The sequence below is a fragment of the Maniola jurtina genome, chromosome 7 (genome assembly GCF_905333055.1).
Source record: "Maniola jurtina chromosome 7, ilManJurt1.1, whole genome shotgun sequence".
Taxonomy (NCBI): Eukaryota; Metazoa; Arthropoda; class Insecta; order Lepidoptera; family Nymphalidae; genus Maniola; species Maniola jurtina.
In genome coordinates this window covers 6,380,656-6,404,653 of record NC_060035.1, presented here as the reverse complement: position 1 = coordinate 6,404,653, position 23,998 = coordinate 6,380,656, and the positions used below count along the sequence as shown (strand labels likewise).

General features: G+C 34.5%; 1 protein-coding gene across 1 annotated transcript; it reads left to right on the top strand.

The window, feature by feature from the left end:
- Window positions 1–2,795: 2,795 nt before the first annotated feature.
- LOC123867148 (multiple inositol polyphosphate phosphatase 1-like) lies at window positions 2,796–22,994 on the top strand. The gene is made up of 10 exons (XM_045909034.1): window positions 2,796–3,613; window positions 4,147–4,568; window positions 6,240–6,338; window positions 6,668–7,125; window positions 7,681–7,800; window positions 16,307–16,319; window positions 18,006–18,014; window positions 20,989–21,087; window positions 21,630–22,087; window positions 22,563–22,994. Exons 1-10 carry the CDS (start codon window positions 3,442–3,444, stop codon window positions 22,732–22,734), a joined length of 2,022 nt encoding a protein of 673 aa, XP_045764990.1. The 5' UTR covers window positions 2,796–3,441; the 3' UTR covers window positions 22,735–22,994.
- The last annotated feature ends 1,004 nt before the right edge of the window (window positions 22,995–23,998 follow it).

The following is a 23,998-nucleotide window of genomic DNA, read 5'->3' as shown; positions in this document are numbered from 1 at the left end:
ATTTTCATCATCATCAGCATTATCATTGTCAAAATCTTTGTAAAATAAAAATCAATATAACTCAATGGTAACCTTAAACCAAAAAAACCGGAGTGCCATGGTCTGACGTCTAAGTGTCTGGATACTCGAAATCTATCGGCCATTGTTGAGATATGCTCAGGGCAGGCAGGGTAGGGCAGGCAGGGCAGGGCAGGCAGGGCAGGGCAGGCATGGGCATAGGTGCATACAGGTATGGCAGTGAGACATACCTACTCGGAAATCCCATGGCGTAGCGCGTCGGCTTTTTGTAGCAATCATGATCAACCCATTTTTCGCCCCACTACTGAGTACGGGTCTCCTCTCAGAATGAGAAGGGTTTAGGCCATAGTCCGCCACGCTGGCCCAATGCGGATTGGCAGACTTCACACACCTTTGAAAACATGGAGAACTCTCAGGCATGCAGGTTTCCTCACGATGTTTTCCTTCACCGTTAAAGCAAGTGATATTTAATTGCTTAAGCAATTTGTAGCAATACAGCCGCGCATATCTTGAACGCGATTCTGAATCGCGACAGTAGCGATACAGAATCGTGAGCAAAGGGAGGACACATCTTTATTGTATACTTTTTGCGGCGACATCGTTACTGAAGTTGCATACACAGAGTTTGAAGCCAGGGTAAGCATTCGGATAGGAACCTATTTACTGGCAGGTTGTAATGATTAATATAAGCATTGACTTATCACAACTAGGGTAAGCAGTGCTTTTATGTCCTTATGATCTGCACGCCACTGCGCTACTGTATACTGTTTTGCAGCAACAGCAAATAATAAAAATTTCAAAATGGACTCGCACACGAATCTAGTCCAGTACGAATTTAGTCCTTATTTTAAGGGCCGGCGACATATGGCGGAGCGCAGCGCAGAGCATTTTTCACAATCAAAATATTATCAACATTGTCCTCATTGAAATAATATCTAAAATCATTTATGCATCCGTGCGGATACTCGCGCATCCTCGCGCAGTCCCGCGCGTGCTCGCGCATTTTCTGGTAGAAATTCACGTAATGTGTCACGCGATTAGAAAACTTCGGGAGCATGCTCTGCGCTGCGCTCCGCCATATGTGCGCCAGCCCTAAAGGTGAACCATACATTTGACATGACAGTTGACACATAGATTTAAAATGGCGAATGAGTTCTCAATTTGTGCGGACTCTATCATCTCGTCAAATTTTTTGACAATATTTCTTTTACAAAGGTTGTACCGTCAGAATGGTTCTATGTAAAAGAGAAGATTTTATGAATAAATTGGCGGATTTGGGCGTGAGTTACGCCCTTTTAATAAAATAAGTGTAAAGATAAGCGACATCTTTAAAAAAATTCTTTTATCGTCACTTTTTCCGCATGGATATCTGAAGTTTTTGGACCCAGCGCTTTGATTTGTACATTGGTATGTTAAGGTCATTTATTTTCTCTTTTTATACATATAGTTAGAAGGTAGATAAAGTCTGGACATAGGCAATTATTATGAATCGAACTGCTCTATTGTGAAATTGTAAGAATAGTGAAAAATAAACTATTTGTGGGAACTCGTGTTTTATTCACTGTCCTTGCTGGTAGTTTCTACAAAAACGTTACAAACGTAACAATAAATAAATAGAATTTCATTATCCATACTATCCATACTAATATTATAAATGCGAAAGTGTGTATGTCTGTCGGGTTGTCTGTTTAACCGTCTGTCTGTCTGTATGTCTGTCTGCTACCTTTTCACGGCCCAACAGTGTAACCGATTATAACTAAATTTAGTACAGGGTTAGCTTATATCCCGGGGACGGACATTTTATCCCGGAAAATCAAAGAGTTCCCGCGGGATTCCAAAAGACCCATCCACTTAACCGATTTGTATGTAAGGTACCGAAGTAGATTGCGTCCCTGTAATCGAAATATACAACTTTTTATCCCGGAAAATCAAACAGTTCCCACGGGATCTATAAAAATCTAAATCCACGGAATCCTATAGTTACTAATAAATTTAGATGATGCCCATGATTTCGTCCGCATAGATTAGTTTTTTAAGAATCCCGTTGAAACTCTTCAATTTTATGGGACATAAGACCTTCTCTGGGAAACAAACTACCCCTTTACCAAATTTTCAGTTTAATAGAGGGATCGTGAAAAGCTAATAGACAGACAAACAGGCTCAATTTCGCATTTATAATACTAGCAGGTAGGTATGGATTATGAAATTGTCATTATTTAATTAATATTATTAATAGTAAGAAGGGAATAATGATCAAACAAGGAATGAAATTTTTAATGGTGTCCAGATAATGTGGAACTTATCGGTAGGTAGTATTTATTATTAGCAGTAGGTATTAATTAATATATATACAGGGTGTTTGGTAATTAGTATATAATGACGACACCCATGCTACTTTGATCTGATAAATATAATGCTGAAGTATAGGTAATCATGTCAAAGTTTTCATGACACTAACGTGCCCTAATTCACTAAGATCGTTGGCTTCGCCTATTTAAAGATGGCCAACGAGTCTCAGTGAGTTAGGGCACGTTAGGGTCATGAAAACTTTGACATAAAATAAAAAAAAATGTATGAAATGTTTTATAATTTTATTTCGTCATTATACAGCATACTAGCATTGTATTTAACAGATCAAAGTAGCATGGGTACGTGTCGTCATTATATACTAATTACCAAACACCCTGTACATAAAATACGTATGTAATAATATTATTTGATTTTACACGTGTGTCTGTTTAGCGTTGTGCAATCATGGATGAAGAAACAATAAATTGACTTAATTACGCAAATAGGTCAAATACAGTAGGCACTTTTATCGAAATTTTACGCTAATTACCCAACTAATTAACCTAACAATAGTAAAAAAAGTAGAGCAACAGGTGCCTTGTTTTTATACACCAGATCCATTTCATTTACTTCAAAGTAGTAGTATAAAACACTGAATTAGAGACAAAAAAAATTAACATCACGTCATATTAATCATATTATCCACTGCCCATTTGTTCATTTTGTCCCTAGCGTTAAGGTTGTCTAGAAGAGATCGCTATTTAGCGATAAGACTGCCTTTTTGTACCTATATTTTAAGTTTTCTTTTTTGTAACCTGTCATTTGTGTTTTGTGGTACAATAAAGTATATACAATTATACATATATACATACATTATTCAAAGATTCAAAGATTAAATAATATTATCAATACCTAGCCGATTTGTTTTCGATATTATTCTTGATAGTTGAAGTGTCCATTATTTTATGCCCAAGTAATAATATCAGACAGCATAATAGAGAGAAAAAATCTACAAAATTCAAATTAACTGTTTAGTTCAGTTTTTGTGTGGGAAGTTGGATCCGCTTCGTGATAGTACGATACAGTGTATAAACATTAGCGTTGCTAAATAAAGTGAAATAATAAAACCAAGTTATGTATCCTATTAATATTAAAATAGTATTTCTCATTTCATTCTATGTTTTTACTGTTGGGACATCCATGAATTGTTATTGGAATTCTGAGTGTGTTTACAAGTATTTTTCAAGTAAAACTCCTTACAATTCTGTGAGAGGCGATATCAGAGATTCAAAAGTTAAACTAAAAGGTGAGTCGAGTTTTACTGTCAATACTAATAATAATTTGTACAATGAAATAAAGTTAAAAAATACCAAATCATGTATGAGCAATATGTTTAAGCACAATTATTAAAGTAAAACATTTGATAAAGGACGTGTGGCCTAGTTGTGACAATGCATTTCAATCGATTGCGATTGTAAAGCAACATTAAACTAAGTTGGTAACTAGATGGGTGACCGACTTTGACTTTTTCGTTTCCTATATGCTTTAGAGAGCACGTTAAGCCGTCAGTTCCGGTTATTATCACTAACATTTGATTATAACTGTAGAAAACTTAAAAGTGGCGTTCTCTCAGTCGAGTTGTAAGCGAAAGTAATCCCATGAAAACAAACTCCTACCATTATGTGAATAATGAAAAGGGTCACAACCCTCAGCAATGAGCAATACGGCACACAGAAAGAGAGAATATTTACTGATTTAGAGAAAACTGATTTAGTAAGTATAAGTAGTTGTTTAAAAATAACAATATTACCTTATGAGTGACGTTTTTTGTTAACGTAGGGTGTGAACCGGTCAGTATTTGGACTTTAATAAGGCATGGAAAACGAAATCCTGGCATCGATTATTCAAAAATGATGTTAGAGGCGTTGACAATAAGAGATTATGTAGTAGAAAGTTACTTGAGAGGAAACAGTTCCCTTTGTGCCCAAGATGTTGAAAATTTACGCAATTGGGAAGTTGACACAAAGTTATTTGAAAACACACATGGTCTAACCAACGAGGGATATCAAGAAATACTGGGAATAGGGAGGAGGTTAAAGGAGGCTTACAGTGAATTACTTTCGGATCTCGAAGATGGGAGCTACTCATTAAGACCGGCTTTTGGACATTGGGTCGAAGATGGTGTCGAGGGCTTTGTTAGAGGTGTTACGAATAAAACGTTGCTTGTCGAGAAGTCGGACCCTCAATACGACATAATGGCGGTAAGATATATTTTAATACTATGCCCGCGACTTTATTCGCGTGGTTTTAGGGGTTATTAAAAATCCCAACGTTCCGGTATAAGAAGTAGCCTTTACCGGAAATCCGCGATGCCATCGATCTCTGCATCAAATAGATGATTTAGGTTTTTTTATTTTAAATCCGATGAGACCTCTTCGATTTTTCGTGACAAAAAGCAGTCTGTGTCAATCCCTCGGTTGCAAGCTACCTTTGTACATTTCGTCAGCTCAACAGATAAGCCGTGAAAAGCTAGCAGACAGATAGACAAACACACCTTTACATTTCTAATATACGAGTAAGTAATAAGTATGGATAGTGAGCATAGAAATTTCAAATTGAAATATCTTCTACTAACTATCTACTACCAAGTATTTAAGGTAACACTTTTCAGATAAAATTCTTGCCACTAATAGAGTAGGTAAACAAGCGAAGACTAGTTTTGCTTAATTAATTTTGCCGTTCTTCTGAAGCGCAGTCACACATGGTCGGTTCCAAGATTATGACGCTATAATTTAAAGCTAGCATAATTTACCTACTAGTCATTAGTTTCAGTGTAGTTAGCATTAGTCGTATTTTTAGGGTTCCGTACCTCAAAATGAAAAACGTTTGTCTGTACGTTTGTCTGTCTGTCTATCCATCCGTCCGTCCGTCGGCCCGTCCGTCGTGTCATGTCAAGAAAACCTGTAATAAATAAAATAAATAAAAAATAAAATAGGGTACTTCCCGTTGAACTACAATTATGCAAGTAGGTAGGTCTTATAGCACAAGTAAAGGAATAAATCTGAAAACCGTGAATTTCTAGTTACATCACAGAAAAAAATTAAAATGTGTTTAAATTTTCAAAGTAAGATCACTATACCAAGTGGGGTTCATGTGAAAGAACTTTACCTGTATATTCTAGACAGATTTTTTTTATTTTTAAGCATAATAGTTTTTAATTTATCGTACAAAATGTCGGAAAAAATACCCGAGTACGGAACTCTCAGTGCTTGAGTCTGACTCGCACTTGTTTATTAAATAACATGTTGAAGCCGTGGTAGCTTCATGGTTAAGTCATCCGGCTCCTATTCGGGAGGTTGGGTGTTCGATTCCGGGCATGTACCTCTAACTTTTGGAGTTACCTATATAATATGCGTTTTAAGCGATTATGTATATCATATCACTTGCTTTATCGATGAAAGAGAACATTATGAGGTAGGTAACCTGCACGCCTAAGAGTTCTCAATAACATTCTCAAAGGTGTGTGAATCTGTCAATTCGCACTGGGTCAGCAGCGTGGCAGACTATGGCCTAAACTCTTCTCAATCTGTAGAAGATCTGTGCTCAGTAGTGGGCTGCCGATGGGTTGATCATCATGATGATGATGAATTTTGCTGAACGAAAAGGCAAAAGATTGTTTTACATAAATTCTAGAAATATAGCTAATTTGAGAAGGTATTACAGTTGAATATGTAGCTAATTAAAAAGTTTTTGTGTACCAGCTCTTTAAATTATAACTTTTAACAGGAACATTCTGTTCCACGTATTTTGTTGTATCTCAAAATATGCTTAATTTGTACTTAGCAGCGTTTTAATTAATATAATGACAATAAAATAAGGCGATTGTAAATATACTGGTTGAAAATACTAATATGCACCTAATTTTATTTCAGCCTTATGAAGCCTGCCCTAAATATATGTTAGGCGTGAAAAATAATCCAGCAACTTACAATGAAGCAGAAAAATACGAAAACTCTCCGGAATATATTGCAGTAAGTCAAATCATACTTCAATTTAATTAAATTTTAGTTATTTAGCGTTTACTGACTTAATTTACATCTGCATATTTAGCCTTGATGCCACACCACAATCCGCCTGTTACACTAAAACTACTAGCTAGATAAAGTCATAGTCAATACTTAAATACTGTGTGTGTGTGTGTGTGTGTGTGTGTGTGTGTGTGTGTGTGTGTGTGTGTGTGTGTGTGTGTGTGTGTGTGTGTGTGTGTGTGTGTGTTTGTGTGTGTGTGTGTGTGTGTTGTTTATACCTAGCTGCTGTAAGCATGTTGATGTGTGTCTAAAACAATTTTTCCTACTTGCAGACAAAACAAAGAATTCAAAAGCGTTTGGGCATACAATACGTCCTAACAAATAAAAATATAACCGCCTTGTATGACTTATGTCGTTATACATGGCCTGCGACTGATAACAAAGGGAGTCCGTGGTGCGCTTTGTTCACGAAAGAAGATCTTTACCCAATAGAGTACCATAGCGATCTCAGGCATTACTATAGAAACGGCTATGGTACGCCGATAAATGAGAAATTCGGACAAATTCCTATGGCAGATTTGTATAAGACGTTTTCTAATGCTAAAACCAATAACAGTCGGAAATTAACATCTTATTTCACACACGCTACTATGATTGACATGGTCTATACTGCTCTGGGATTATTTAAAGACAAAATGCCCTTGACTAGTGTGCACAGAGACCCTAACAGGAAGTGGAGGTCGACCATGATGGCCTCGTGCGCCGCAAATATCATTGCAGTATTGAACAGGTTAGTGTTATCGTTTTGGAGTTGCCCAACAGGTGCGATATTATTATTTTCTTTGTAGCCGACACATATCTACAAATTGTTGTGAAGCGGAGTTTGCTAACGACGATTGTTAAGAGAAGTTTCCCTCGTCACTTCCCAGTCCATACAAACGTTATGGAAACTATACTTTTTAAGGGCCCATATTTGAATGCAGCTCTTTGAACGAGGAATGACACATTTTATAATTTTATGATAATGTTTTTATGGACTTATTTAATAATTAATTAATTAATTATACATATCAAAAATTGCGGAATTGCCAGGAATCAAACCTGCTTCTCGCCTGGGTATCGCCCGAAAAGCTCTCGACCGTTAGGCCACACCTTGCTGCCATGTTCTGAAATTTTAGATATATATTTATTCAGTACTATAGTGTCACCTAGTTATAAAGATAACTATTATACTTATTTATAGTTATAAAGATAATATTCGCTATTAGATGGCATTAACAGTCACTCGAATACTCGATCACTCGATTTATTTATGTAATAATTTATAAAATCAACATGATTTCAGATGTTCTACACACAACAAAGAAGATTATAAGATCGTTTTTTATTCAAATGAAGAACCGCTTACCTCAATATGCGAGGATGGAGTCTGTTCGTGGCAGAAGTTTGAAAATAAATTCAAGCCGTACTTAAATACAACAATAGATTTCTGTTTTACATGATCCTTAACGATTCACGCTACAAATATGCTTAGATGAATAATTTAGCTCGTGCTTTTATCTTTAAGTTGCAATAAAAAAGATATACAAAAGAAAAACATGTTAAATGCTTATTTTAACAATAATGGTAAAGAAGATTAAGTACCTATATTACTAAGCAAATCTTATCGGTTACCTACTCTTTAAAGAGATAATCCAATCGATAGACTTTTGATAGGGTTAATCCCTTAAAGCGGTCAATCGTATACAGGGTAATGAGTCTTTCTAAATCTGTGAGGGTAACCCAAATGGAGTGAGGTTTTAGAAGCACTTTGGAAAACTCTATCGAAAACCCTTTTAAGGGGTAACCTAAGCGGTCCCTGGCGTAAACTCAAATAACATATCTGGTCAAAAGACTTATAGGTGACTATGTAGATGAATGTAAGGACCAAAACAAGAAAAGAGCCGCTGTGTCTGATGGTCTACACCTTAATATTAACGCACTTCCGATGCACAATACCCACTCATGTTTTCTATAGCATGTTAACTGGGGTAGGTAGGTATGTACACACGTACTTCACTGTTAGATAAGAGTGACTGTGAATAAAGATTTTCTAGACCAGCCTGTTCAAACATAGACGGACCTAATTAATGCTGTTCATCAGAGGGACAACGATGCGAATCTTCAGGCGTAACGCATAAAACGTGTGCGTGGTGTATGTAGCCCGTGTAAGTATTAAAAAAAGATTCCGACGAATTGAGAACCTCCTCCTATTTTGAAGTCGGTTAATAATCACGAAAACTTTACCAAAATCTATCTTACTCTCAAACTCAGCAAAGTATCAAAATAACACAATAGTAACGGTAACATAGATATCTAAAAAATGTACTAAAACTAACAAAATCAAAAAGACCAGTAAAATTGATTATGAGACATTGATAGATTTGCTATTTCAATAATTACTCACTGGTTCTAACTGTTTTATTTAATGCGGTCGTTATAAATAAAATAACCTCTAAAATGACCTCAGTTATAAAATAATAAAGTGTACAGCTATCAGTTAGCACATTATATTAGGAAGTCGCTATAACCCACTACGTTTTATTAGCTGCCCAAAAGAAGCTGTTTGAATAATATTTTACCCAGTACTAATATTTTTTGAGGCTCTACGTAGTGATTAAGTAAAACGTCTCAAATAAAAAATACTAGCGAAGTAGTTACACGGTAAAGTTAAAAACCAAGATTAAGGTAATTGCTATTTGACAAATCGCAAAAATGCTGTACTTTGAAGTAAATTGTTTATTTTTCTAAAGCATTAACAGCTATTAAATACATGCAATTAAAAACTTCAGTTTGTGAAGATTATAAGGGCCTCTTTTTTTATTAGTATACATTATCCCAATAAAAAAAAAAACCAAGTTGAAAACATTGCTGTTCGCAACTTGTTCTGTAAAAGTTTTCTTTAACATCTTGATACTTTGAAGCCAACCTCCAGAAAATGATATGTTTAGGTTTAGCAATCAATTTTAACTGTTAGTTTTATACTAAATGTTTTTCGTTTCTTAAATAATCTAAAACTAACCAAAAAACTTCCTGTGCTATTTATTTTCTTGCAGGCGCTCTATGGAATTCAGTGTCCACTGGACTGTCATGGCGGAAGGACTGTGCGCGTCATTTCGTCGCAAAATATTATTTAAAATGAATTTAAGCTTATTATTTTTGAATGAAAGTTGTGTTTATAATCGTTGAAAAATAAAATAGGGATTTTTTCATTTCTAAATGAAGCCTGCTTATATACTAAATTTTATTCTAAAGTTACGGTTTTACCAGGTAAATACTCGGAGGTTGTCATAGATTATGATGACAGATAGTAAGTGTTCTAAATAGGTATTATACCTATGTTAGGAGATAGCGCGCCTCGTTCCGGGTGCCGTGTTCCGAAATGGATTTCGTAGTAGTGCAAGTTTGGTGCAAGCCCCACATGACGGAGGGGTATGCGTCAGGCATTTCCTGTGTACAAAAAAAAAGACCTATATTTCGGATCCATATTTCATCACTGACAATATGCACTATTCAAAGACTGTTCTTCAAGCATTGAGGAATTTTGGACAGAGACATCTCGAAGGTTCCCGAAAGCTGCCTGAGTTAGATTTGTCGGCTAGCTAGCTTTTTTTCGAAATTGGACTTACTTAGCTGGATTGTGTGTTAGAGCTTTCTTATGAGATATTATATGTACATAATATAACCATGGGTCTCATAAGAAAGCTCAGATTCATGCTGCGGGCAATGGGGAGAGCCTAAAGGTTGGAACGCCATTTCGGCGGCCGTGTTTCCTGCCATATATACCTTAGATACCTGCAAGCCAAGAGTGAATAGGCATCTTCTAGGTAAGCGTGCTCCAACTTGGACCTCATCATTGCTTTCTTTAAAGCATGATTGTCGTCAAGCGCAAGCGCAAAGATTCAGGCGGCGCAAACCCGTAGCATGTGGAAGACCCTATTAAAGATCTATGTTCACGGTGGACGTCTGTCGGTTGATGTTGATGATTATGTCTTTAGTGCAAGTAGTTCAGTAGTTTCAGAGTTTATCGATAACAAACAAACAAACCTTTCCTCTTCATAATATATGTAGTTAGTAGCGCAAACTTGGAATAAAATCTCGTGGACACTCTTTGATTTTCCGAGATAAATGTCATTTTACCTGACAGCCCTAATCAATTTTATCACTGATATTAATAACTAATTCATAACCGTTAAACCTAAGTGTCAAAATCTAGTTTTTCTAGTCGAGTTCCGTAGGCTCTTTGAACCCACCACATTATTATCCCAAGAAAACCTACCATTAGATGTAGGAATAATGGAAAGAGATCACAACCCTCAGCAATAAAGAATACGATGCGGAGAGAGATGTCACTCTCAAGGTCTTTAAATGTATCCATGCAAAAAACCACGTCGACTGGTTGCTCCGTTGCAGCGTGATTGAATATTAAACCAACAAACACACTTTCGCATTTGAAATATGGCCAGTGATTATAAGAAACAGTTTAAATCTCTCTCTGCTCTCTGAGAGACGTTAGGCAAAGTGAACACGAATTATGACACTTCTGTGTTCTTATACAAGCTTAGGTCTCTCAATTTTGTCAATTAATGTCAAATTTCTTTCTCAGATCAAAACCTAGTAAGTGGTTTAAATTCAAAAGAAGTTTAGGCCGTAGTTCTTTCTGGTCCAATGCGGAATGGCATACTTCACACACCTTTGAGAACATGGAAAACTTGCAGGTATGTAGGTTTCCTCACGATATTTTCCTTCGCCGTTAAAGCAAGTGATATTAAATTGCTTAAAACGCACATAACTGAAAAGTTAGTAGTGCGTGATTCCGGGATCGAACCCCCGACCTTCGATTAGGAGGCGGACGTTCTAACCACTAGGCTATGACAGTTTTTAAATTAAAGGGGTTTAAATATTTTAGTGTGAAGACTGGCCAACACATTTATTCATTACATGTGCATCATTTTCTTTTTTAGGGTTCTGTACCTCAAAATGAAAAACGGAGCTCTTAAAGGACCACTTTGCTGTCTGTCCATTTGTCCGTCCGTCCGTCAAGAAAACCTATACAGTACTTCCCGTTGATCAAGAATCACGAAATTTGTTCTCGGATTTATTCCTTTACTTGGGCTATGAGAGTTGAGACCTATCTACCTGCCCATAATTCTAGGTTAACGGGAAATACCCTATCGGTTTTCTTGACAGACACGACAGACGGACAGACGGACAGAAAGACAGACAACAAAGTGATCCTATAAGGGTCCCGTGTTTCCTTTTGAGATATGGAACCCTAAAAACATTACGTAAGTATGCAAAGTATTTCCCTTGCAAACCATATTTAACAGTTGACATGTAGAGGTCATTGACTTTTCCTATCTTACTTTTAAGTTTTAATGCATTATTAAGTATTTACTGTTTTGACATGGTATTTAGATAATGGGTGATATTTATTTTATTTAATCTAATTCCTTTTAAAAACTTAGTAAGGCGCATTAATCTATAAAAACCTAGCCAGTTCATAGACTTACTATGTTTTAAAATGGTCAAAGCGACTTACTAGCTTTTAATTTTACTTTAATGTGGGTGTCCTTACAATACAACGGGACATACTATGAAAGTTAGGCTTATGACATAAAACGATTTTCGGAAAAATGACATTTACTTTGTTTTGATATGGGGCGGTCGATATAATTAGGTACTAGGGTAAAGGCTCGAGTAAATGAACAGATTGGACGTTTTTAGATGTATTAAGAGCTGGAATAAAAAACCGGCTGATATACCTTTTTTAAATATTTTCTTACAAATTCTTACACATTTTTCAATTTCAATTTCAAAACCGTGTTCCGTTCAAACCGTTCAAAAGTGCGTGTGCGTGCGTCCATGTGTGTGTGTGAGTGTGTGTGAGTATATACTTGTCTGTATGTTTGTACGAGTGTTTGTGAGTGTGGTATTGCGTTGTATAACCACATGAGTAGCGAACAGAGTCAAAGCTTCATACAAGCGCGCTACGATAGGTACACTACTACAAGCTTGAGGCGCGTGTGTGCGTGAGCACAGGCGCTACGTCGCGTACGGAGAGAAATCGGTTTATACCGGCTCGGCCTGTGCTCAAGCTCAGGGGCTGCAGTACACGTCGCGCGTCGTGTTTTCATTTAATTTAATGTTAATGATAATAATTTAAATAGTGTTTAAAATCTATTTTCTTGACCTGTCATAGATTTTGTTCAAAATCAATATCTGAGGATCCCTAGGATCACAAAACAGGAAATTGTTACCAAAATTTAAAAAAATCGACGCCATTTTGAAATTCTTTGTTAATTGACCGATTTCGTTCAAAATCGATATTTAGAGCTCCCTGGGATCACAAAATAAGAAACTGTTACCAAAATTTAAAAAAGTCGACGCCATTTTGAAATTCTTTGTTAATTGACCGATTTCGTTCAAAATCGATATTTAGAGCTCCCTGGGATCACAAAATAAGAAACTGTTACCAAAATTTAAAAAAGTCGACGCCATTTTGAAATTCTTCGTTAGTTGACCGATTTCGTTCAAAATCGATATTTAGAGCTCCCTGGGATCACGAAATAAGAAACTGTTACCAAAATTTAAAAAAGTCGAAGCCATTTTGAAATTCTTTGTTAATTGACCGATTTCGTTCAAAATCGATATTTAGAGCTCCCTGGGATCACGAAATAAGAAACTGTTACCAAAATTTAAAAAAGTCGACGCCATTTTGAAATTCTTTGTTAATTGACCGATTTTGTTCAAAATCGATATTTAGAGCTCTCTGCGATCACAAAATAAGAAACTGTTACCAAAATTTAAAAAAGTCGACGCCATTTTGAAATTCTTTGTTAATTGACCGATTTCGTTCAAAATCGATATTTAGAGCTCCCTGGGATCACAAAATAAGAAACTGTTACCAAAATTTAAAAAAGTCGACGCCATTTTGAAATTCTTTGTTAATTGACCGATTTTGTTCAAAATCGATATTTAGAGCTCCCTGGGATCACGAAATAAGAAACTGTTACCAAAATTTAAAAAAGTCGACGCCATTTTGAAATTCTTTGTTAATTGACCGATTTTGTTCAAAATCGATATTTAGAGCTCTCTGCGATCACAAAATAAGAAACTGTTACCAAAATTTAAAAAAGTCGACGCCATTTTGAAATTCTTTGTTAATTGACCGATTTCGTTCAAAATCGATATTTAGAGCTCCCTGGGATCACAAAATAGGAAACTGTAACCAAAATTTAAAAAAGTTGGCACCATTTATAATTCTTTCTAAATTGACTGATTTCGTTCAAAATCGATATTTAGAGCTCCCTGGGATCACAAAATAAGAAACTGTTACCAAAATTTAAAAAAGTCGACGCCATTTTGAAATTCTTTGTTAATTGACCGATTTCGTTCAAAATCGATATTTAGAGCTCCCTGGGATCACGAAATAAGAAACTGTTACCAAAATTTAAAAAAGTCGACGCCATTTTGAAATTCTTTGTTAATTGACCGATTTTGTTCAAAATCGATATTTAGAGCTCTCTGCGATCACAAAATAAGAAACTGTTACCGAAATTTAAAAAAGTCGACGCCATTTTGAAATTCTTTGTTAATTGACCGATTTCGTTCAAAATCGATATTTAGAGCTCTCTGCGATCACAAAATAAGAAACTGTTACCAAAATTTAAAAAAGTCGACGCCATTTTGAAATTCTTTGTTAATTGACCGATTTCGTTCAAAATCGATATTTAGAGCTCCCTGGGATCACGAAATAAGAAACTGTTACCAAAATTTAAAAAAGTCGACGCCATTTTGAAGTGCTTTGTTAATTGACCGATTTCGTTCAAAATCGATATTTAGAGCTCCCTGGGATCACAAAATAAGAAACTGTTACCAAAATTTAAAAAAGTCGACGCCATTTTGAAATTCTTTGTTAATTGACCGATTTCGTTCAAAATCGATATTTAGAGCTCCCTGGGATCACAAAATAGGAAACTGTAAGTAACCAAAATTTAAAAAAGTTGGCACCATTTATAATTCTTTCTAAATTGACTGATTTCGTTCAAAATCGATATTTAGATCTATTGATCGATATTTAAAGATCGATATTTAGACTAGGCAATCACAACAAAAACAAACTTTACCATCTTGTTGACCAAATAACTATTGTTAATTAAATTGTATCCTCCAGTGCCAACCCTACCAAAATAGTTATAAAATTTGCTCGCTTCTTAGAAGCTTTGCCTCTGTTTGCTACTCTGTGGTATAACACCATGTTAGTAAATCTTAGTATATTTTTAACCGACTTTAAAAAAAGGAAGAGGTTCTGAATTCGTCGGTATCTTTTTTTTATGTATGTTCCCCGATTACTCAAAGACGCCTGGACTGATTTGGATTTTTTTTTTGTTTGATAGGGTATACTTTGCAAGTGGTCCCATATAAATTTGGTAAAGATCTGATGAATATCTTTGAAGATGGAGAACAGAACTCCTCAATGGATAAGAGCAAATTCAATTTTTTTTTTAATGTATGTTCACCGATTGCTCAAAGACGCCTGGACCGATTTGGAAATTATTTTTTTTTGAAAAGCTAGGTATACTTTGCAGGTGGTCCCATATAAAGATGAAGTTCTGATGAATATCTTCTGAGATGGAGAACAGAACTCCTCAATGGATAAGAGCAAATTGCTCGCGATCAGTGTAATTGCTTAGTAAACAGTAGGGTTTTAGCTGGGCATGGCATATTATTATAGTACAGTGGGGCCACTAAAAATTTTGAAATAAAAAATTTTCAAAAGAAAAATAAAACCGACTTCAAAAACCACAATAACTTAAATTATTTTTTACTTTTTAGTGTTTGTGATTTTGAAGTCGGTTTTATTTTTCTTTTGAATTTTTTTTATATTTATTCTGGTATTCTTCTTTCTTGGATATGGATCCCTCTTGGGTATCCCCATTTCTCTCTGTCTTTGGTACTATCAAGCTAATTTTCTCTCGCGATTTGCACAATAGCATTAGACCAACGCGTTTTCGGTCTACCTACCTGTCCTTCTTTCATCTGTAAAAATCGATACAATATGACCATTTACATTTCAGTTTTAGGGCATGTCTCAAGGTGTCTGTAGGCTTTGTCTTTTTTCTTATGTCTTCAATTCTCACTTTGAATATTTTTTGCTTAATTTATGCAACTTGCCATCGCCCTTTAGCAAGTCACTATTTCTTTTTATATTCTTTGTCTGGACCCATGTTTGGCTGGCATAGGTAAGGCATGGCAGGATGCATGTATCTATAACGGATCTTTTAAGATGTACTGGGTAAGCTCCTTTCATTCTTTCCTTTTGTGCCCAGTAAAACAAGCATACTCGGGCTACTTTGAGATTCCATTAGCAGCTAACAGCAAGGCCTGGATTCCAATTTTTATATGTGGAAGCTGTATTTCCTCGTTGCGTTTATGAGCAAATAAGAATAGTTAACTACTTTTACTAAAAAAAAAATTTTATTATTTGGCTCGAACCATCTAAACACCATGATGATTATTATTTCTGCGTTGTGAATATTACCCGAAGAAACAGCAAAAAAATTGTTCCAAGCGGCTCTATTGTAACTTGCAGTCTGCAATTTGAACGATTCTGACTTCTGGTGATAAATCTGTACCTCAGCCCCAACCCAGTACCTCTAATCTACCATTTCAAGAACTTTCAGAAGGTAGTGACGATGTAGTGACTTTTTTACATCTCAACTTAGACCATTCAATCAAAATTATTTGGATCACTTAATGAGAGATCTTAGATTGTCTAAAAAGCATCAGAACATGTGGCTTCTCGGCTCGAAGGAACAAATCTGATAACATCAGACACTTGTGTTACGGTATATTATTCTCACTACTCTTAACACATTCAGTAGCTGATGTTGCACTTCCAGCGACTTGGATGCAACAAGGGCGTTAAGTTTCATTTTCTCTGTAGTCATTTGGACTGTTTTCCAGAAAATTTAGGTGACTTTCAAACTAAGATAACTATACCAAAGGGGATAATATCATATGAAAGGGCTCTATTATACATTCTAAAACAGGTTTTATTTATTATTATTATGTAAAAGAGTTTTTGATTTATCGCGCAAAATGTAGAAAAAAATATACAATAAGTCAAAAACTGAAAATCTGACAATTTTTTTTAAATTCCAAGCCGAAAATATACTTAAGAATTTATTAATAGGAATCGAGAGTTTATGCACTAGATAGAGTTCGTTCATTCACTGAAATTCCCAGTTCATTTACTGGCAATTTATCCTTTTGTTAAATAAAATAATTTATAATAATTAATACCACGCATTTTATTTGATTTTTTGATATACTGTGTACAGATACACAAAAAATAAAAATTATATATAGAACAATTCTCATATATCTTAATTTTAGGTCAAAGTCAGGGTAATCCTTATTCGTTCATGTACTGGATCTTTTACCCTCCTACGTCAAAATACTAAAAGTCCGCGTAAATTTCGCAGATTGAAATGTCTGCTTGATTAATTGTCAATAGAGGGTCATGACATGTCAAAATTGCTAGTTTGAAGGTGAAATCGTCTAAGTCATTCGAGATGGTTTTCCTCTTAATTCATTTAGTGCTAGTCTTGTGTAGGAAGTAGAAAGGACGAAGGTCGTGATAAGCGAGACACATAAACTGATTTATTATAATATCTAGAACTGTCTTAGTGTAACTTAGTGTAATTTAGAAACTTAGTGTAAGCTTTGTGCTAATGAAAAAATTACGAGAACAAAACAAAGTAATGAATACAAATAATATGAAAGTTGTATTTTTCATATTATTCTATATTTTTAATACTGAAGCATCGAAGAATTGTTATTGGAATTCTGAGTGTGTTTACAAATATTTTTCAAGTAAAACTCCATACAATTCTGTGAGAGCTGATATAAGAGATTCGAGTGTGAAATTTAAAGGTGAGTTGGGTTAAATATTTTTTGGGAGCACAAAAACTTAATTTAATTTTTTTGTAATGTTTACACCAGGTAATAAACAAGAATTCTTATTAAATAAAACATTTATTGACACAATATTATATAGACGTGGTTTCTTGCTTGTGTTTGATGATTTGAACCTTGAACCGATCTGTAATTGGAATTTAATGAGACAAGGAATACGACGCGCGACGTCTTGGAATTAATTTTGTAAGGAGTAGGTAGGTACATTAGCGACATTGGAGGTAGGAGATTATGCGGCAGAAAATTATAGGCTCTTAAGAGTACTCTATGTGCTCAAGATTTTGAAAATATACGCGATCGGGAATTTGATACGGACTTATTTGATAACGCACACGGTTTCACCGACGTGGATTTCAGGAAATATTGGGAATAGGGAGGACTTTAAAGGAAGTGTGTTAAGAGTACAATAAGATTACTAAGAGTAGTACAGAGGGACTTATTCTTTACCTATGGCCATTGAATGATTGTGGACAGTGTCAATAGCTTTGTGAAATGTGTTTCTAAAGAATAATTGTTGAAAAATCGAACCTAATACGATGTACGTAATGGTGGTAAGTTAAAAACCCATAAGTAGGTATTATTTAAAGGAAATTTTTTGTTAGTTCGGTTTACGTTACGGTTTCATGATTACGTTAGATCAAGGTCAAGTGCAGACCGGTTTGGCCTAAATAAGTTAGTCTATTCTGCGGTCTTTTAATTAAATTGCAATTATGATTAATTGCAATATTTTGATAGCTAGGCGTAAAATGGTCTTTTTTCACCAGAATAATATAGAGACAGGAATATACAAGCATTTTTCTAATGCTGCAAAACGAAATCGATGCAATATTTCACAATCTTCTATCTATGGCGCAGCAGATATCTTCAAGTGTTATAAAATAGTCCATTTATTTCCATCAATAAATTGCTTTTTAATAGACACAGCATTTAAGGTTTTGCAAGGTTAAGTACCTATAAGTGGTTCATATAAACCTGTTGGTATTTAAATCCATACTTCCATACTAATATTATAAATGCGAAAGTGTGTCTGTCTGCTAGCTTTTCACTTCCCAAAAATTTATAAGATTCTGTCGAAATTCGGTACATTGCGGCGTTAGCTTATATCCCGGGGACGGACATAGGCCACTACTATTATCCCAGAAAAATCAAAGAGTTCCCACGGGATTCCTAAAGACCCATCCACAATATCCCATAGAAAAAAAATGATAACATTCTTAGAATGTTTATTAAAGTATTTGGATATTTTCATCTGTCTGGGTTATTCGTCCGTCCTTAAATCAAGCTACAGAAATTGTTATGCTGCTGCTATTGTTGGAATCGTCTTTAAATTTATTCTGTTTTCTTACTTAGGTAATGCCTTTTTGTTTTGCTCATTGAGTACAATTTACTTGGCTAATCTCTTGTGAAATGTAGAACTTTTATTCCTTTAATAGTTTGGATAGGTAGTATTTACGGCGAAACTTTACTATTACGTATAAACTTTTAAGTGGTATGGGGAAAACAAGCAATAATTTCGTAATTGCGACGTTTTTGTTAGAAATGGTGTTTTGTTCAACTTCAACCAAAACTATATACGAATTTCAATGCCTTCGGTCTATTTAATTCTATACTTTGGAACTAAATAGCTGAATCACAGGTCGAACACTAGTATAATTTATTTTAATATATGCATTATAAAAGATGGAGATCTTTTTATTTCAAATTCAATCAAGATTTTAACGGGGATGCGCCCACTTGAATAGTCCTTTTTTTGTGGCAAAACAGGCGATGCAATGTCATCTTGGAGTCTTAGTCCATTGCCAACTTCTATACAGAAAACATTCTGATCTAAAACATAACTATATTTTATTTAATTCATTATGAAAAAGTTCTTAGTATTTATATTGCTCTACATAAATGACGCAACCTCAAACTATTGCTATTGGAATACAGGATGTCCTTACAAGTATCTTTCTACTGAAACCGCATACAATTCTGTGAGAGGAGATATCAGAGATTCCGTTATTAGACTAACAGGTTAGTAACATAAGCGAAGTGAGAAAATTAATTTTTTCAAACATTTTCGTTTCAATATTTAGTTATGAGTTTCTACAACTGTCTAATAAAACTTCTTTGATAAATTATATACTAAATAAAATTAAATGAGATTTTCAACTCAGTGAATGCTTCGCAGCTTAAAATACGTCTTGAGTTCCTCATGTTATCGTCCTCTTATCAGTCCTAACCAAAGTTATCATACTGACAAATGTAAACGGCTAGAAAATCATCCAAATTTTCTTAAAAATTCAATTTAAACATTTTCACAATTTTGTTTTTAACACAGGATGTGAACCAGTCAGCATATGGGGCATATACCGTCACGGAAAGCGAAAACCTAGCACTTTTTTCAGTGATAAAATGAAAGCAGCGTTACCTATTAAAAATTTGATAGTAGACAGCTACAAGAAGGGCCATAGTTCACTTTGTGCTCAAGACGTTGAAAATCTGCGGAACTGGGAATACAAAAGCAAGTTTTTCGACGGAAAACCTGATATTACTGAGGAAGGACGCAAGGAAATGATAGGTCTCGGTAAACGTTTGAAGGAAGCATTCCCCGAGTTATTGCACGACCTTCCAAAAGGCAGCTATACGTTCAGATCAGCCAAGGGTATCTGGATAGAGAAAAGTATCGATTCTTTTGTTTCAAACTTAAGTAACCAAAAATTAGCCATCGAGACTCCGAAATCCGGTATGGATGTAATGAATGTAAGTTTGATTGTTACTAAATTATAGTAATTGTGAACATTATTTCCGTTTTTTAAATCTAGGGTATCTTAAGGCATAGGATGTATAACAGATACCCGTGATCTTGAGAATTTTTGAGAATGTCGCGGGAACTCGAATTTTTCGGTATAAAAAGTAGCCTATATCTAACTTCGGCAGGCAAGCTATCTTTGTAACTTTCAGCAAAAAGGTTAAACAGATGGGCTGTGAAAAGGTAGCAGATAGTAGACACACTTTCGTATTTATAAGCAAACACAAAAAATATAGACTCTGATTTGTAAAAAAACTCGACAAATTATTTTTTAAATTTTATCTTATAAATTGAAAATGCCTCTTTTTTGACCCGCGACCCAAAAAGAGGGGTGTTATAAGTTTGACGTGTGTATCTGTGTATCTGTCTGTGATATCGTAGCTCTTAAGAGCTACGATAAAAAATAACTATATTAAATTTATTTATAAATATATTTATTAACATTATTATATTATTATATTATTAATATATTTTTATTTAAAAGTTTTTAAATAAAAATATATTATTATTATTATATTTATTTTTGTTTATGGTTTTTATTTATGGTTATTTTTGTTTAAAAGGTGGCTTGATCGAGAGTGTTCTTAGCTATAATCCAAAAAAAACAAGAAAGCCGTTTGAAAGTTATCAGCTCTTTTCTAGTTATTACTGTAACCTTCACTTGTCGGGGGTGTTATAAATTTTTAATTTATACTTGTCATTATTATATACCTAACTAAAAAACAAAAGTTAGGATATTTTATCTGCTACTTAGAATGTACCTCTTTATTCAAAAATAAATAATTTTAATAGATTATTTTGAATTTTTCATATTTAGGTACTTATAACATGTTTCAGCCTTACGCAACCTGTGGCTATTACCAAGATAAAGTACAACACAACCCAAACGTTTATGCTGAGTCTGAGAAATACTTACGCTCATCTGAGTTTTTGGCGGTAAGTTATTATACGAGTACTATAATGTCCCATATTTTAGCAAAATAAATGAAATGGAATAAAAATAAAATCTTAACAGGGCTCTCTCCGTCACTTACTCCATACAATCGTAGTTCCAATTTCATTTGAATATTAAGCAACCAAAGTCCATGAAATTTTGCAGACATATTCTAGAAACCAATATCTGTGCCTGTGGTGTTTTAGACTTTTCTAAAAATATGTAGTTTTAAAATTACAGGGGCTCAAAGATTTGTATGTGAATGTTTAAGACCGCGTAACTTTGAAACCGAATATTTTAACAGAAATCTGGAAAACCACAGGCATAGATATACTAGTTTCTAGAATATGTCTGCAAAATTTCATGGACTTTAGTTGCTTAATATTCAAATGAAATTGGAACTACGTTTGTATGAAGCGAGTAACGGAGAGACCTCTCTTAACGCTCCGTAGTTTGGTAAATAATGTACACCGTTCAATATACTAACAAGAATAGAGACGGAATATAATGTTACACAAGTGCACGTTATCTTTTTGTTTCACAGACAAAAGATAGAATACAGCGGAGAAGTGGGATAGAACTCAGTCTCACCGAAGAAAACATCACAGCGTTATATGACTTATGTCGTTACACCTGGTCCGCGGTTGACTGTCAAATTAGTCCCTGGTGCGCACTTTTTACCAAGGATGATTTAGAAGTTCTCGAGTATGCACAAGATTTGAGACATTATTACAGAAACAGTTACGGCACTGCCGTGAATGAAGTTTTTGGAAAAGTCCCATTAGGGGACCTGTTCACAAGCTTCGAAAATGTTTCCAAAGGCGAAGGAAAGAAAATTGTCGCTTATGTAACTCATGCGACGATGCTGGACCAAATATACTCGACTTTGGGACTTTTCAAAGATAGCAAACCATTAACTGGCGCACACCGGGATCGGGATAGGAAGTTTAGAACGAGCAAGATATCTGTGTTTTCTGCCAATTTGGTCGCTGTTCTGAATAGGTTTGTATTTTTTTATAATGCATAACTCGAGTAGCAAATGGCAGAGGTTTGAAAAGTTATGAAAAATGTAATAAAATTATTATTTGGAATTACACACACAAGCCGGAAAATCTTCACCAGGCACTAGGCAGTTACATTATTTATTAATCGATGAAAATAATTTTACGTTTTATTCGAAGTTGATTAGAACTGGTATTTGTCAAAAGTTTACCAAGAGATCTAGCCTAATTCTACGGTCTTTTTTGAAAAAATTCACTGATTCAAATTTTATTATTCCGTTACATAAAATAATGGTTGCTGATTTTGCACGGCTAGACTATCGGTATTTTTTTTGAGATTCGTGTTTTCATACATAGAGACAAGACCACAGAAATCCAAATAAATTATCTATGGACAAGACTGATGCAGGGTTGAGGCGATAGGCTGGCTTTATACTACGTAGTAGTATGACGAAATTCGTTGTTTTTGTTTACAGATGCGCTAAAGAGGGCTCAGAGGAGTACAATGTGGTGTTCTACTTAAACGAGGAGCCAATAAGATCAATATGTGAAGAGGGTGTTTGCTCATGGGAAGACTTCGACAAAAGATTACGACCATTTGTAAACGCTACCATTGACTTTTGCGGGGAAGCAACTGAACATTATTAATGAACAAAAATAATCGACAGTATAATTACATGTATGTAATTCTTAATAAAGACTTAATAATGGAGATAGAGATTTATTTGTGGACAATAAATAAAAAATAAAATTACTTACTCTTACTTAATCTTCTAGTGGACTCCTAAATTTTCGAATCCAAAAGATAGGATTGGATCTTGATCTGTGTTAATAAATAAGGAATTTCAAGAATATTGTAATCTATTTTTATTACACTAAAAATATTATACTTAATGCAAAATAAATAAACTGAGATTATGTCATTTGACGATTTATTTTTATTCTATTGATATTTTTATCTGTCTGTTTATATTATGTCGTTAATAAAATAATGTTATTGTATAGTATAACCAATAAAAATATACAATAATATAACAACGTTAGTTTTAGTATAAGCAAAGCCGGAAAATAATTGGTTCGGAATCAGTAAAAAAATCGATTACAACCATTTTGACCGAGGACAATGACATAACACAACCAACACAACAAGCTTATAAGTTCGTTTTTCATAAAATGTTTTTGAAAATTTGTCTATAAATATTCTTCACGTGTTTCGGTTTTTGCTTATACTTAAACTAACGTTTTATATAATTTTTTCAACAGTATAGTATAGTAGCTACGCAAAATCGGAATAAACAATTCTATTCAAATTCAAAATAATTTTATTCAATTAGACTTTTACAAGTACTTTTGATTAGTCAAGAGCATCTACCACTGGTTCGGAATGCCTTTCCTACCGAAAAGAACCAGCAAGAAACTCGGCGGTTGCTCTTTTCAAAGATTTGATATGCATACAATTTTATGTTGTATATAATATTATATTAACATAGTACGGTTGGCAACCCTACGCTGTAAGCATTTAACTTAGGTAAGTACTTATCTAGAGATAGTACCCTTATATATTTTATTTAATCCATTTATACAATCTACGTCTGCAGTGCTGTAACTTCAAATACGAAACCAACAAAGCAAATAAATAAGGCACTATTTAGTCTACTGTTAACTTGTACTTTGCGTTGTTAACTTGGACTTGGAAACCAGGTTTCGTCTTTTTGTTCTGGTGCTTTTCTTTTTCAACACGGAACATAATAGTCTAGATCTGTAAAGTTTACAGAATGCACTTCAAATATAACTAACTGTTAAGAGAATAGTAATTCCCTTTGGTTTATTTTTTGTATTTTCATTTGGTATCCTACGTTCTAAACAAAGGAAGTTATGGATATAGGTTAGTCATGAAAAAAATGGTGAATCC